At 36.3% G+C, this 17050-nt stretch overlaps 1 protein-coding gene across 10 annotated transcripts in view; it reads left to right on the forward strand.

Moving 5' to 3' along the window:
• Positions 1 to 17050, forward strand: part of RALGAPA1 (Ral GTPase activating protein catalytic subunit alpha 1) — a 130400-nt gene that overhangs the window by 16711 nt on the left and 96639 nt on the right. For all 10 annotated transcript variants that reach the window (XM_062577979.1, XM_062577982.1, XM_062577984.1 and 7 more), the window contains 8 exons: positions 2323 to 2461; positions 7838 to 8046; positions 8381 to 8620; positions 10961 to 11152; positions 12213 to 12350; positions 13182 to 13330; positions 14606 to 14735; positions 15466 to 15703. In XM_062577979.1, the coding sequence (XP_062433963.1) occupies positions 2323 to 2461; positions 7838 to 8046; positions 8381 to 8620; positions 10961 to 11152; positions 12213 to 12350; positions 13182 to 13330; positions 14606 to 14735; positions 15466 to 15703 (1435 nt within the window). The remainder of the gene's footprint in view (positions 1 to 2322; positions 2462 to 7837; positions 8047 to 8380; positions 8621 to 10960; positions 11153 to 12212; positions 12351 to 13181; positions 13331 to 14605; positions 14736 to 15465; positions 15704 to 17050) is intronic.

Below are 17050 nucleotides of genomic sequence, written 5' to 3' on the forward strand. Positions count from 1 at the left end.
AGAAATAGGATGTCAGACCCAACAGTTTGTAAGACTAGGATGGCCAATGTGTCTGTGCTTAGAGTTATGTTTTACCTCTAACTATGTTTTTAGGATTACAAAGTTTAATCATAGAGCCCCTTCATTCTTTGAGAGAAGGCAAGGACATACCTTGGGCTACTGAAGGTCCTGATTAGTAGAGGTACTCCAGGGTGTGCTGAAAGAACAATACAGAAATGATGGCTTTCTAGCAAGACTTTTCTTAATCAACAAGATTTTTACTATCTAGATTGTGCAGGGCTGATGCCATGACTTCTGTAGGTATCTTCCCGGTAATTCCAGAGATTTTGATTCTGGGAGGCTTATAAATTCAGACAGAATATAGTACACTATGCAGAAACAGTTTGGGATTATTGCTACACCTGAGCAAGTGAGCCCTCTCAAAACAGAAGCAATAGGAAGCACGGTATATACTTGCAATACTTCAGATCTGACGAGGCTTATAAGACTCAGGCATTGTTTGAAGGTAGCTGAACTGCTGGGATTATACTGTTTTTTTTGCAGTGCTACATGAACAGCAGGTAATAAATTCTGCAGAGCCAAAAATACTTAAAATGCAGATTATGGGAGTTAAACAGTCCACAGAAAATGAAGACCTGAATATCTGGGCCACTGAGAGCACATTAGATTTTACTTATCCTGTACTGTGTCCTTCCCCTTGCGTTTTTACATTTCCGTGATTTCCGTCAATACTTCAAATGTTTAGGACAGGAAATGACAAGAGGACCTATCAAAAGCCATGTGGCTAAATTATTACATCTTATATTGTATTGTTTGCTGTCTAATTAGCACATGCTGCTTCTAAGCCTGCTCTGCTGTCATGCATCAAGCAAAATGCTTAGACGCATGACATGCTATAGGTGTTCCATGACGCTGCCTTCTGGGTCAAGTTTGTCCAGCAGAACCCATTCAGTCATTTGTCCTTAAGTTCTTCTGCATGCATTTGCAGGTTGTGCTAAAGTGGCTGGACAGTGGCACGAATATGTCCTTCATAAAAGGAGACCATGAAATGATTTGGTTTATCTGCCTTATTCCAAAGTTGCAGAATATGATTGCAAGCTCATTTTGTTACTTTCAGCACTTCCTGGTTTGAAGAGAGGTTATCATACTTGTGATCTGTAGGGTAAGCTTAGTGATGACTGTTATCTTCAAAAAAACCGAAGCATCTTACGTTCTCGAAGATAACAGCTTTCCCTAGTAAATGGGTATTACTACATTTAAATTCAGATAAGTGATTCAGACAAGTGTCATAGAATTTATTCTCTAGGTAGTAGAAGATCTCAGTTAAAGTCTCTTCAGGAGCATGGGTAATTTCAAACAGAATAGTCAGTTCTTTGATATTAAGTTCTGCTGAAAGAACTGTAGGTCATTAAATACTATGTATTAGGCATCCATTCTATTCGCTTCTTTTGATATAATTTTGGGGCATTAAAATTTGAAGAGAGATTCTATATGTATTCAAAAATGTAAAAATGAATCTTCTGAGGTTAAGGTTGGTGCCCCTTTTCATTCTAAGGGTCCATTGGTCTGAAAATGTTGTGATAGAACTGTGGACTTTGCCATAAAGAACAGAACAGGAATTTTCAGGAAAGCAGGGTTTTTTATCTTGAGTGGTCAGTTTCACAAACTAGCCAACCCCACAGGCAGATGAATTTTGCAGAACAAGGGTGGAAACTTGATATTGGGCTTATTAAGGAGCACTTACCATGCTTTTCAGTAGGAAAATACTTCATAACAAGGAAGGATTAGCAGCACCTGTGATCAATGAATTTGTTTAACACCTTTAAAGTTGTCTTCTGCTGCTTGTGATTGACGACAGATTTTTCTTTCATATTGCCCACTATGCAGATGAATCCGGTTACCTAGTGTAATGAGTCTATGGATATTGTTACTTGAAATAAGTTTTCAGAGAAGCAAGGGGAATTGTTCTTTCTTACAAAGCATTTTGGAAACAGTTTTATTAAATCCAATCAATCACTTCATGTTTACTTCTGACTTGACAAGATGGCCATAAAAGCATATTTAGTTCTATTGGTTTCAGTATTTTGTGTACTCAAGTTTATTTTGAAGCAAGGCTTTGAAGGAGGAAAAGTCTTTGCATTTCATTGAATGTTTCCCAGCTAGTTTCTGTTCCACCTCTGCTAAAGTGTTTATTAAAATGCATTTGTTCTAGTTCCAAAGTAGTAATATAATGAAGCAATTTCATCATTTATTTTTCTCTTCCACTTCTAGATGTTATAGTAAAATCAATTTACACAATTTTTGTTTGTTTGTTTTTGGTAGGTTAAGAGTTTAGAATGGAAGAACAAGGAAAACCAGGAAAAGGGATTTTCATTTTTGTTCTCGAACTTTAAGAAATATTACTTGCCTTCTATTTTTCCAAACATCTGTAAGGAGACCAGCTTGTATAACCCTGTACTTGGTAAGTGTTAACCCAATTGATAAAACTACTACATTTACTGCAGTCCTGAATATAGCCAAGCAGTTAGTCTCTTGAGTGATGTTGCCCAGTAAGAATGTTCTTCAAAAAAAAGTTTCAGTTCATGATTTTCTATTCTCTGTTCGTGGAGGTACCTGAGCTCTTCATTAATTTGAGTTGAGCTACTGTATTAACCTGATCTAATAAAATTAACTATTCTTGTAAAACAGTTTTTCAGTGTAATGTGTGTGTTGATGAAAGTTTGCTCAGAAGATAAACTAATTTAAGGATAAAAGGTGTTAGTGTGCTGTTCTTTGGGGGATATTAGTATTATCTGCATGGAATCATACTTTTTGGATCATGTGATGCACACTTAGATTTCAGTCAGGGCAAAATTATTTCTTTTTGTGTCAACTGTATTTTGTCAAGAGCTTGTGGCAGGAAGAAGAGTCTAGGTTTTAACAGTCTCTAAGGTTGATCATGCTAAAATGTATCTTTCTGTTCTAGAAACTAGAACTTTAGAAGATGTTTGCTAAGCAAACATAAGTAGAGCTTTATCTAGTGGGTTTCAGCCCATTCTGATCTAGGAAGCTATTTGCATATCTTTATTTCTGCTAACTCAGATTTACATGCATCAGTGCATAAATGGGTTGTAAGTCAGAGGCTCTTCTCTGCAAATTGTCACCCTCTACCCCGGCTTTAAGCTGCTGTTTCATTACTCGCATAACATGGACACGTCACAGCTTCTCTTGCCTGTTGATGCAGCATCTCAAAAGGATTAGCAGTGACTTACCTAGCCTTGGTTTCAAGTTCTAAAATCAAGCTAACAAGGAAATGTGTTGAAAAGGTCTTGTTTTCTGCCAGTCCAGTGTTTGTGAGTAGTTGGATTATGGCTTTCTTCAGAGGTGGGTGTTTCAAAACCATGTTCTTCTGGGATAGGCGGTGGACCTTCTCATGTGGAGGAGAAGAAACGGTATGACCCTATCATTCATAAGCAAACGTACAATGAGAGTTGTACGTATTCATTGATAAAATAGCTACAAATGAGATGGCAGCAGCTTTGCTTTTCCCAGCATTTTTTACTACTTGAGGTTCTGCAACAAAAAATACGGAAACAGAGTGATATCCCTTTCAACGAAGATCTTGATTCAGTCTTTCTTAGAAGTGGCACCACAGTCCTCTCAGTGGCTTCTTTTGGGAACTGTAAACAAGAGACTTCCAAGGCCCCAGTAACAAAGAGAGCAAGGAGGAATAAGAAATAGATACAGATCTCCAAAACTTCTGTGATCAACCAGCCAGTGTCTTAAACTGCACAAAGTCACAAGCAGTCCTGAGGAATTTGGGAAAAGTACAGTAATGAAAGCAACATAAATATGCTGGTAAGTAGAACAGTCTTTTCTCCTCAAAGTCCTTCTCTGGCATGCTTCTCCCCAGCCTGTTTTAAAACAAGTCTATTCCTACCTGTTATGAACAAAAGAATTGACTGAAATAATTTAGGCAGAAAACACTAGAACACTGAAAACTTGTATATCAAGCCTGTTGCCTTAAAAAAAAAAAAAAATGATGCTGCTGGTCTAAGGTTTAATTTTGGAAAAGTTGTGAGGTATGAATAGGTGCAATAGCTTTCTTAGGCATTCATTCATACATGGGTTTTTCTGGAAATAGTATATCAGATAGAGATTTTTTTCTGCTAAGGCAAACTGGCAAATATGTAAACCAGTTATGGTAATGAGCATTCCAGTTACAGATAGCTAGTATTGTGGGCTCCTCCAAATTCTGTGTTGAGTCAAACCAGCTGAGAAGGGCACTAGAGTCAGTCCGTGTGTGATGGTGAGGTTTTCTTTTTGTGTGTGTGTGTGTGTGTGCGTGTGTCTTTAACATCTATTGAAGACCCTTTAAGACAATCTTTGGAAACTCTTCCATAGGAATTTTGCTGTCGTATCTCTAGTTGTAGGGGTATTGTTTCTTCCATCATAGTGAAGTACCTTCCTATGACATTTCCAACCTTTTAGGCAGGCCTTTTCATTTGCAGGCAAATAACAAACAAGATGAGCTGTCCTCTAGTTCGCTGAAGCTCTTCATTCCTTTTGAGCTCTCAAAATTAAGAGCTGTCAAAACTGCGAGCATCCACAATTATATCTGTTTGGTTTTGCTAGCCTTTTCGTCTTCTCTTCTGTATGTCTTCCATCACCTACAATTCCTTGGTCTTTTTGGCTTTATTACGTCTTAAAAATAGACACCTTTCTGGCTTTCACGGGTATGCTGTGGAACAACCTCACTCCATGTGAATTTGAACAACACTAACAAAAAAAGTCTATCTAACAAGCTTCTGTTCTGCTCTGGTTTTAGGTCAGTGTCCTCACCTGGAGCCTTGACATCTACTTGCAAGACTGACCGAAATGTGAAAATACATCTCCCCTCAATCTTCTCTTGTATTTGAGGAGTGGCTACAGGACATAATACTGTTGAGAGGGGATAGGCAGACAGGATATTTGGGGAGGGTATCATGAAACTACAGAAAGAGACAGCAAAGGCGTGTTTACTGCGTGCAGTAAACACTTAATTCTTTGCAAAATATTGTAGGAGTCCTGTTACCATATAATCAATACTACAGCTGGTAAATACCAAAGAGAACTATCACTTTGAGTCTTTATATACTGTGCTACCAGGCACTTACTTTTTTTTTTTAACTATATATATATGTTTTTTTACTGTTATCAATACTTTCCAACACTAGTTTAACAGATGCTGCATTTTAAGATGTATTAATATGCTAATATTAACTGCTGATTTATACAGAATGAAAGCATTGTACTGTTTTTTGTTTATAATAAATAAAATCTTCATAAGCTTTTTAAAAAGTGTTCTGTGCATTCATAACTAAGTCTGAAGTAGATAGTGTGCAAGAGTTCCTTCTCCCCTCCCCCCCCAAAAATGATTCAATTAAAAATAGTGGATGCAATTCTACAGTGTTTTCTGGAAGTGTTCCTCAGTTTAACAGCATCATGATGAGTTTGTCGCTGCTTTTGTATCTGGCTGTTGAAAGGACACTGAGATACACCGCACTGGATAGCCTCAGTGCTGGTGCTGCATGTTCTGTTATGTATCTCTAATGTTAATGGAAAGCCTTAACAGCAAGGGGGCAGGTAGGCTGTGTGTTGACTTCAAATGTCAAAAAATGAATATGTGACTATGATAAGTTAACTGCCTAGATACTAGTTGATTATTTCCTGGCTGCTGTCCAGATTTTTTCCTCTAGATTATGGCACCATAGCCTGGCAGAAGTTTTGCTGGATCCCTGACCTAGTGTTAAGGGCATATACTTAGGGAAGAATGTTCCTGCTCATGGCTTTTTTTGAACAGCTTTATATTCTTCAGCATGAACACTTTGCATCCTCCCTGACACCTGGTTCATCTTTGAACTATATTCTGGCCTACCAAAGCCTGTAAAACCTTGGAAAGCGTCTGTCACTAATGTATTGCAAGCCATAGAAGGGTTGACACAGTGTGGAAATACTGTGACCCAGCTATTGCTCTCTGTAGTTTTCCATACCTTTAGGGTATGCTTTTCTTTTTTCTTTTTCTTCTTCTTCTTTTTTTTTTTTTTTAATGCGTGTTATCAGATAAAGTTATAATACTAAAACTCCAGTGGTATGGCATATTCTGGACATAAAAGTTATCTTCAGTCTTCAGGTAAACTTTCATCGACTTGTGTCAAATTGCCCTTCTGCACTGAAGAACTGGGAATGAAGTTGTCATATCACTCTCAGGGAAATGTGCTTGCAGCAGATGTTTTGTAGCCACTTCAGATTGTTGATAACTTTTATTGCAGCACTGTTCTACACTCTGCATTGGATTGTGAAACTTGGAAATAACATTTTGCAGTATTGATATATAACTGGAATTCAGCTGGCTGATGCATCTACTTTCAGAACCGTGGATTATGCTCAACCTGACTTTCTTTCTGTATCTTTAACATTTTCACTGGGCATGTGGATATCATTCCAAAATTGTATTACTAAAAATGCTCAAGTTTTGCTGAAGCAAGTCCATGATTGCTTATGACACTGTTAGCATCCCTGTCACTGGCAGAGTAGAGAATCAGAAGAGCTCTGCCATTCTGAACCACTGTGTAGACAATGGAATGGAGAAAACGTGGTTGTAAGCTATAAACCTCTAAAACAATCACAGTTCCTTCAGACAAGATTGGCTTCGCAGTGAGCATCATTCGTGACATTCCCCTCGATGCTGGTGTGGGAGCTAGTGCCATGGTACCATCTTTCAGCTGAGTCATATGAAGATCTGAGTGCATTTGCTCTGGCTGTATAATACTGTAAAGATTTTATTGTAGACAGATTTTCTAGTGCAGATGTTGCATTAAATGTAAGTGTGAGACCAGATGGATTTTAGAGAAGAGTTTTGCACTCTTCTGTTCATCTTTACCTATCTTAGGGCCTGAAAAGGCTGTATTTATTGCAACTGCTGTTAGTATACAGTTTGGAATAAAAGCGTATTCTGATGATGGTATCTAGATCAATGAAGAACTGATAACCATTGCTATATTGGTTGCTTCACCATGAATGGCTGCAGACCAACGTAGAGAGATTTCTAGGGATGTGCTGGGAAATGTGGTGCTTCTGAGCTGCAACTGTTCTGTATTAGGCTTGGTTGTAGAGCTGTCTATAGGGCTCTGAAGTGAATCTATAAAATGTATAAATTTCACATAATTATAAACAATAATTATAAACATCTTAAAAGTCAAGAAATACAGCAATATCTTTTCACCGTATATGAAAATAGTTTTCTTGTGTAGGCCACGTTCTAGTCTAGATAAGTTGTTTTTCTGCCTAGAACTTCTTTGTAGTTTCTGTGAAAGTGTGAGTAGTGAGTTAGTTTTGCTACTGGATGAGATGGCTGAGATTCTGAGATTTTTCTTTAACTGAAATTGTGCTGACTAAATACTAAATACAGCACATAGCTTAAGCAGAGTTTCATCTTTGACAGAAAAAAATGCAAAGATGTTTTCACTTGCACAGAAAAAAAAAAAAAAGAAAGAAATCAAGGCTGTAAGTCCACGCAAATTGCTTCCAGATAAAAATGAAGAGCTTTGCATTGCAAAAATAACCTGTCACTGTTTCTTGGACCCTACATATAGTTTCCCTGCAGCAAAAAAATGTAGCCTGTTGAAGTTTTATGTATAGTCTTGGGGTTTTCCTGTATCATGCCTGTTTCAACCCATTTGGGGATGAATTGTGCAACAACGAATATTAAAAAACAGTGCCCCTGAAAGTTCACTCGTACTGGTTATGGTTTTAAGCTTTCTTATGTATATGGAGCTTACTCTCTGCACGTATTTTAAAATGTTGCATTTCCCTACAGAAATACCGCAGATGAGACCAAAGCCACACTATGTAATGGTTAAGAAAGATGCTGAAACCAATGAAGCAATATATTGCACAAAGGAACCTTTCATTAAGGCTCGTGTTATTGTCATTCGATGGCTAGTATCTTTCTGGCTTGAGCCAAAACCTCATACAGGACCTCATATTCCTGGGATAGAAGGTGAAAATGTGCCAAAGAATATTCAGGTAAAACAAAGTACAAAACAAACTTTATTTATTTTTTTTCCCTAATTGTATCATCAGTAGTATACACTATTTTGAGAGTTATAACTAATGAAGAAGAAAAAAGTTTTCTAAATAAACTCTCTACTTATAAATTCAGTTTAGGACTCGCTAGACATTTTCATTAAAATTTTTTTTTCTAATTTATTTTGTTTTTATCAAGAAGAGATGAAATGCAGAGTTTTGACATTCACTTGAGTCTTGGGTTTTTTTTATTCTGAATTCTTTGTATGTTTGAAGGAGTGTTCAAATTATATTACTAAAAGTGAATTATGAAATATTCTAATTCTTGTTTTAGAGAGCAGCTGCTAGCATGGCTTCAAGGGAAGACAGCAAAAATGAAAATACAGATAAACAGGAGAGAAATGCAGAACCAGAACAATCTCATTCTAATACAAGCACTCTAACAGAGAGAGAACCAAGTTCTTCCAGCCTCTGCAGCATTGATGAAGAACATTTAACTGACATTGAAATAGTCCGAAAAGTTTTTTCTTCCAAAAGAAGTAATGTTAACTTTCTAACTGAGATTTTTCGTCAGGTAAAGAACCCTATATAGAATGCAAAAATATTGACTGTTACATTGTAAACTGTCATCGCATCATAGTTTTGGTTCGGGTGTGTTTGCTAAGTGGAATGTTTATATAAATGTGCAATTTTTTCTATCTTCTTGCCTTTTAGATTTAAGAATCGAAAAGGAAGAATTCTGTAATGTTTCCCATATAGGCTATGTCTGCCCAATTTTTTTAAAAAAATATTTCTCTAATAACCAGTTCTACAACATTTAACTTGGACTTTACAGTTCCCTGTAGACAGGAGTGTCTGATAGTCTCATGCATCATCACCTAAGCTATTAGAATTTACAGCCAAATATATTAAAATAAGTATCCTGTGGAAGTCTGGAGCAATTCAAGAATTATTTTTGGAGCAGCTGAATGTCGTTACCTTGATAGTGTTCATAAGAGGAGTGGGATAGGTGGATAGAAAAGGCAACAATTTTTGCTATCTGACTTTATCATAAACAAAATTCTGTCAAAGCCTAGAAATGCTAATTGAGCATATTCAAAATAGCATTTCTCAACTGGAAACTTAATATCTATTGCATTCAGAAATACTGGAGCTTAAATGTTTAGATTTCTGTTGTTTAAACTAATTTTAGTACCTTGCATTTCAACAGAAAGTATTTTCTTTAAAAATGTTCAGATTCAGAGGCACAAAGTAGATCTATCTTGTTTCGTTCTCCTGCTTTGAACTGAAAGCTATAGTTCTTCATGTCATAAATAAAGTTTTTCCTTGAAGGGCAATCATAAATAAATGCTTTACATTCTGGTATACATTCTTACTTTAATATTATTAAGTGAGGCAAATGTCAAAACTTCTCTACATACAGAGAAAGTCTGAGGGCTTGGACACATTGCTGAAGGAGATAATGGAGTTATCCAAATTTAAACTGCTGCCCAAGGACTGACACAGCCTGAGACATTGAATATGGATTCTAAATTATTGATACGTCTATTTAGAAACTTTTAAAAAAAGTGAAAGCACAGCATGGATAATATTCTTAATTGTTTTTTTTTCCCCAATCTGTTTTCACAATGCACTCCATCTTGATTTGTGTAGATTATTTTGGTTTCATGTGTGGTTACGAGTCTTACTAAAGTGAAATTCTTATCAAGAAGTTGTCAGTGCAGATTCCTGTCTAGTACGCCACATGTTTTTAATGTTTCTGAAACATTAGACCTAAGTTATTCCAGTCAGGATGAAATTTCATTTGTGCTGAATAGTAGGAGGATTGTCTTTAGAGGAAAGACTTTATGCATTATGGACTCGGGATAAAAAATTTACTTGGGGCTTCAGAAGAGTGTTAGACTGGTTTATTATTGGTGTGTGACTGATCAGCATGTCAGCTGAATTCTATAAGCTGCAGAATTTTTCTTAGAGATGGTAATAAATTTGTGTGAAACACCTGTTTCCATTTGTTTCAAGTGGTCATGCCTTGCATTCATGGGCATTGAGCTTTCAGCGTTCACACCACGGATTCCATCAAGCTGTGTGTCAGAGTAGCTTATCTGTTTCTTTTAAAACAGTTGGGACTGTGTGGTCTTCGTTAAGTATATTTATAATCAGTTAATACCTGACTAATGTTAAAAGCATCTCCACTTTTTACTAACACAGCAGATGCATAAAACTTCCTGAAGAGGGCAGCAGTTAGCCACCTGGCTTCTCAGGTGCATGGATTTTTTTGAACTAGTAACTCTGAAAATTTTTTCAGGGAGTCTTTTTTTTTTTTTTTTTTTTTTTTTTTTTTTTTTTTTTAATATGGCAACTGTTTTGTAAAATCTCATTTAGATAAAAATAAGATATAGTTACTAGCAATGTATGTCATTTGGGTTTCTATCAGACACTTTCTCTGCATACTTTTCATGACTGGGCCTTAATTCCAGCAGTCTGGGTATCAAGTGGATCCACCTGTATGGACTCTCATATCTGTCTCTTTGGCAGTGAAATTTTCAGAGAAGGTACCTTTTTGACAAGTTTTTTTTGTTGTTGTTGTTGTTTTCATCACCTATCCACACACTTCTGGATTACAGATGAAGAAAGCAAGCAAACATTTAGGTTCATGATTAATTTACTTTTTAAAGATAGGACCTTACCTATAGTGGCTGTAATTTTTTCTCTTATCCCCAAACCTGACCATTATAGAGCCTTCCTTAAGGAAGTTGGAACTTTATCTTGATGCTTCTTAACTTTATACATTCACTTTATACTTACAACTGTTCAATTCTAGCTGTACTTTGATGCGATATAGTTTAGTACCAACTTGATTTCAAGTACTTTAACTGAGTTTTTGTTTTTGTTTTGTTTTACTTTGTACTGCCAGGCATTTTTGTTGCCCATTTGCGAAGCAGCTGCCATGAGGAAAGTGGTAAAGGTGTATCAGGAATGGATTCAGCAAGAAGACAAGCCTTTATTTATGAAAGAACCTGAAGAAATAATGCAGTGTACAACTACAGATTGTGATGATAATGCTGTAGACCACAATTCTTCAGAGAAAGCAAAAGAAAGAGAAGAGGTAAAAGGGGAGGGGAAAAAAAAAGAAAAGAAAAAAAGGAAGTGTAACATCTTAATGTTAAAAATAGCATGATAATATGGTGGTTTTAATTCTGGAGCCTGTAATGCATGACCTGCAGTTCCATTTAGCATTTTGATTAATATAAAGCTTGAAGGAGAGATTTGAAAGAAACAATAAGATAAAAATACAGTTACGGTTGTTTCATAGTTTGCAGATGTGACTAAGAGAGTAGGATCATGAAAGTACTTTCTAGTCAGCGCCAGCTTCCTGCAAAAGGAAGCAACATAGACTCTTCTTTACGTTGCCTCCAGAAAAACAAAAAATGAGGAAGTAGCTTCGCACCTTGTTGACTTTCAGTGACATTTGGACACCTAGCTGTCCTTTTTGTTCTTTGAAAACCTGTCTTTGCACCTCCACCTCTAATGATAATATCTGGTGTGTTAATGCACTTCTCTTGTACTGTTGCTCATCTGTGTTCACATTAGCAGTGAACTCTCTTACTTGGAACTAAACACAAAGCCCTTAAGTTTTTCAAATAACCATATACAACAGGGAAGGACACTGAAGTTTGAAGTACATTTTTAAATTCCATTCAGTATAGCTACACTATGCAGTTTCATTTCTCTTGGTAAATATCAATGCATCTTTTGGAATTGCTAGTAGATGTTGACTGAGCCCAAGTGGCCTTCTAAAAAGATCGTATGTGGTTTAATTTGATGTCAGAGCATCTGCCGGGGGGAATCAAACAATGATTAAACAGAGCACAAATGGGCTACCAGTTTGCTCCGTTATGTGAGGTTTTTATGTGGTTAGTTCAATTTAAAAATTCACATAGTTTTAGGAACTAGTTTCAAGACGTGATTTATATAGCATGTTTACTGTATATGTATGCCAGCTTCCAACTGTGTAAAAATGATGTGCAAAAAGGGTAAGAAAAGTAATAATTATTTTGTCCACATACTGCAAAATTTTCTGTTCTCACTCTTTCCTTTATGTATAACATAAAACCAAGCTATCTATCAAAATATTTAGGGTTTTTTAAGAAAAAAAAATTTTTCAGGAAAAAGGGATGAATTCCAGTCATACACGAAATTCAACTTGGGCAAGAAATGGCTGTTATCAAGATAGTTCACATAAAATGTTTGAAATTGATACAGAAGAGCAAAATGTACGAGCTGGAGTGCAGTCAGTATTACAGGTATGAAATAGATTTGATATCTAATTTTCATCTTCACAACATAGTTTTTTGTATCGGTACATGATGACTGGAATAAAATACAGTACTGTTGTAAGGGATTCTCATGCTCCTGCTCCAAAACACCACTAGATTTTATTAATTTTTTTTTGATTTATGAAGTATGATGATAGGTAACATTAGATTAATGACAGCGGTTTGCCGTATTTTTACTGACCTTAAGTTGGATAAAGCACACGTGACTTTCAGGTAACGAAGTGGAAGAATGTTTCGTTATTGCATCAGGACATACATTGTATTCTGCATTGTATTACAGAAAAATAATGGTTTAAATCTGGATTACAGAATTGCTTATGTGTGTTTAAAAGTGCTGTCTTGCTATGATTTTTCTTTTTTTTTAATTGAACAAAGTGCGTATATTAGTATGACACTGTCATGACCGGACGTGCTATGTACTATGATTATTTCAAATACTGTAACCACATATTATGCTGAACTAGTTGCTAGCTTACAGGCAGAACTTTCATGCAGTGGGCTTCTTCGTGGAACATTTTCATCTTTCATATTAAATAACTGTCCTGAGTAATTTGCTGTACCATTTATCTGGAAGAGGAATGTGTACAAATTTGTTTTACATAAAAATTGAAGAAATTAATCAGATCACTTTTGCTTTATTATCAAAGCAAACTAACTTATATTTAAATGTATACTAATGAGTGTATATGCAGCCTTATCCGTTAGTCATAGATATTCTTTTTCCTGGTTACCATCAACTGAATTGATGAAAACATCAAAGTGCTTCAAGCTCATAAAATTCATTCTTTTTACCTACAGGTTTTTATAATAAACTCCTCAAACATATTCTTCCTTGAACCTGCAAATGAAATTAAAACTCTTCTGGATGAGCACACTGATATGTGTAAACGCATTCTTAATATCTACCGTCACATGGTAGTGCAAGTGACTATGGACAAGAAGACTTGGTAAAAATGCTAGCACTTTTGTCTTAGATTTTTAGTTCACAGAGATAAATGAGAACATTTAGTTTGTTGTAAACCCAATAGGATGTCACTGACTGTGTGAATTAATTTCTCTAAGAGAGAAATTGGTAAATGTCTGGGTTTTAACATCACAAACAATTTACTACAGTGAAAAAGGCTAGCCGCTCTGTTAAAACCAGTAGCAAGCAGTAGCTAACTTGAGGTAGCTTAGCCATTAGTGGAAAAAAAGAAGCTAGAGCGTACAGACTACTACCAAGGAGTAACTGATGGCTTTTTTGCAGGCCATTTTGTTCACGTGTGAACACACTAAGTATTTGAAGTATATGTAAAGCTGCACAGCCTTATTTAAAAAGAAGAGGCAAAAAATCCTGAAACAAGCCTGGATAACTATTATAATGAGATGTGGGTCATTTTTGATCTCATTAACTCTGGCTCTAGATGTTCTTGTACAAGAGTTAGTATACTGTTTAACTGGTTTGTTCCTTTTCAGTATATAAGTTGCATAGGAGGGCCAAGGGACCCACATTCAAAGATACCTGTAAATTTCCCCCTACCTTTAAATAGCTGCATCCCTAATGAGATAGTATTTTATCATCATGCTCCATGGCAAGGAAACAGCAGCAAGGGTATTTCAGATGGCTCATTTATTCCATTTTAACTTGATTAGTGTTTGGTCTCTCACTAGTATCTCCTGAACTCTAAGTAGGCCTGGCATTACATGTCACGTGAACTTTGTCTCCTCTTGTTAGGGATTAAATGGTCAGTTTGAGATTACCCACTGGGAAATTTGCGAGTAGTGATAGGAAAAAAGATGCCACTAGATTATTTCCCCCAGTTTCACATCACTTTAAAGAAATGTCTCTAGATTGTGATGACAAAGATTTGATGCTGTATAAAAGAACTGATGAAGTATATTTACAATAATGTAACAATGCCAAAAATCTCATTCATTCCAAAAAGAAGCTAGCTCAGATCACAGATATAGTTGTGAGTAAAGCTTTGCCTGAAATTTCAGGCCGTTGAAAGTGATAGACGCTTAAGTGACCTGGTACAGGTCAGCAGGGATTCCTCATTCAAGTGTGGTAGGGATGCGAGTAACTCTTTTTACAACCGCCACCAAGTTAGGCTGTTTGTAATCACTGCTTTCTGTTTGAAATGTGCTTGGGTGAATAAAGCTTGGTTTCTATCTTTAAAAGTGTCTTGGGATAAAGAGATCTTTAACAAAACGGTAACTCAAAATCTAATGTTATTTTGCAGGGAACAGATGCTACTTGTGTTGCTCAGGGTTACAGAATCTGTGCTGAAAATACCACCCCAAACTTTCTTGCAATATCAAGGAAGAAAAAACTCCACTTTAGCAGGAAGACTTGCAGGACCTCTTTTCCAGGCAATTAAACATAAATTCACTTTAATTCATTTTAATTTTGACCAGGAGACTAGATGCAGAAAAAGCTGTTGACTACTTTGTCATCTCAAGTTATTGATCGTATTACTCAGATAATGTGAATGCTGCGGGATAAAGAGCTCGTTGCATTTGATGATTTCTGAACTATTTTTAATGACATGCTGACAGCTGTTTTTGGAGTACTATGAAATTTTAAAACTGCTGCCTATTAGCTGAGCTGGGATAACTGGCAGTGTGCACAGTTTTAGCCAGCATGCCTTGCAAAATAAAATTTGTTAGCTCAAATCAGTGCCAAATTTTCTGTGCTATCCAGGCTTAACCAGCTGATGCATTACTCCTTGTGGTGAGCAATAGCAGATCTCTTCAGAGTTTATAGTTGCAGAGTGCTGTTGTGATGCCTTCTCTGTAAATGGGACCTGTAAAGTCAAATGCATCAGAACTAGTTGAAAACACTAGTAGAGAACTGTTTGGGAATATTTTTAAGATACGACAAGGTTTCTTATGAATTAAACCAGTTCTTGTATCTAAGTCAGAAACCCATGTCTGCTTGACGCTTGGTAACTCGGGAAAAGTCAGAGTGTGCTGGTGAGGAAAGGATTGTTAGGACTACACCAAAATTTCTGTGGCAGTTTGAAGCTTCTTTTTAAGCTGTAACATTTGAATGTTGTCATCTTAAGATGGGAGATCAACTTTTGTCGCTTTATTCTTTTAGACTCTTATAGTAGCTTGGATCAAAGCGAATCTAAATGTGTACATCTCTCGAGAACTTTGGGATGACTTGCTGTCTGTAATGTCATCACTGACATATTGGGAAGAGCTGGCCACTGAGTGGTCACTGACAATGGAGACACTAACTAAAGTATTAGCTAGAAACCTGTATAGCCTGGACCTCAGTGACCTGCCGCTGGATAAATTAAGTGAGCAGAAGCAGAAAAAACACAAAGGCAAAGGTAAGGCAATACTGCATATATATCATTTGAATTTGAGGCAGGGAAACGAGTGCTGCATTTCTGACGCCTGAAATAACCCAGCTTCTTTAGGGTGAGGCTGCATTTTAGGACCTCCAAAGACTCCTAGCATAGAGATTTAGTCCTGCAGATGGTTAGGCACATACAGAATTTAATCCTTAAAGATTTGTTGAATTAAGCCTAAAATTGTACACTGCAGTAGATTATGCCTTTCTCCTTTAACAAAGCAATTAACATGATATATCTGGTAAAAATTAGCTAGATAGCAAGTGAGTATTATAAACATAGTCGAAATGTTGATCCTGAAATCTCATGAATGTTGAAAGATCAAGCATGCATAGGTATTTTTTGAGCACTAATTCATTGTTAACCATTGCTGAAGACTGATTTTGTCCAAGTGAGAGGATATTTTTAATAATGTATATGAATGGTACCAATTTTTTAAACTGATTCCTATACAATGTAGGAAATATTCCATGGGACATAATGAGGGGATGAAGGGCTATTTGATTGTATTGTTACAACTCTGGAATTATTAAGGGACAGGAAGTCTGTCCGTCTGTATAGAGCGCTGGACCGAGTTTCACAAAACCTGGATTGTATTCCTAGGTCACAGACTGATTTTCTGCATGTGACGATGACCAATCACTCTGTTTCCCCATCTGTAAATCACGGTTAATGATACTGTTCTCCTTTAAAAAGTGCTTTGAGATCTAGCACTATAAAGCAGGGTTATATATCAGATAAGTAGTAAAGATGGAGGAAAATACAGTGTTTAGTTGTCTTTAATTTCTCTGTATTCTGACTGATGTGATTCTCCATTCAAACCTGAGCAAAGGCACTTCCTACTAAGACCTGAGGGTAAGTCGGTGAGAAATAATCAACGTTCAAATGTTTGTTTCCTTCTCCTAAGGACACTCCTGTAAACTGTTTTTGCTAAACATGTAGACTTTAAGAGAACATTTTGAGAAATGTATGTATGCTCATGAAAGCAAAATCGCCCATACAGAGCCACGTAAGAGGGGTTTATATAAGTAAGTAGCATTCAGAGAGTTCCAGTGAAAGCTTCAGTTATTAAATGTGAGTAGACTAGTACGGTTTTTGGAAGCAATAAATCATATACAGATTGTTCCGAACTTCCTTAGCCCTGCTTATTTGCTAATAATAATGAACATGCTGTTTTAGGGTTCGTTTTCCAAGAAGATGCCCTTTTAATCATTGTGATTCTTTATCAAGTATAAATTTGAATTATATCAGTCAGTACAAAGTGGGTAAGGAAATATATTGCAAATATTCTTTAGTTCACTGGAATTTTTTTTACATGCAGTT

This window comes from Rhea pennata, chromosome 5 (genome assembly GCF_028389875.1).
Source record: "Rhea pennata isolate bPtePen1 chromosome 5, bPtePen1.pri, whole genome shotgun sequence".
Lineage (NCBI taxonomy): Eukaryota > Metazoa > Chordata > Aves > Rheiformes > Rheidae > Rhea > Rhea pennata.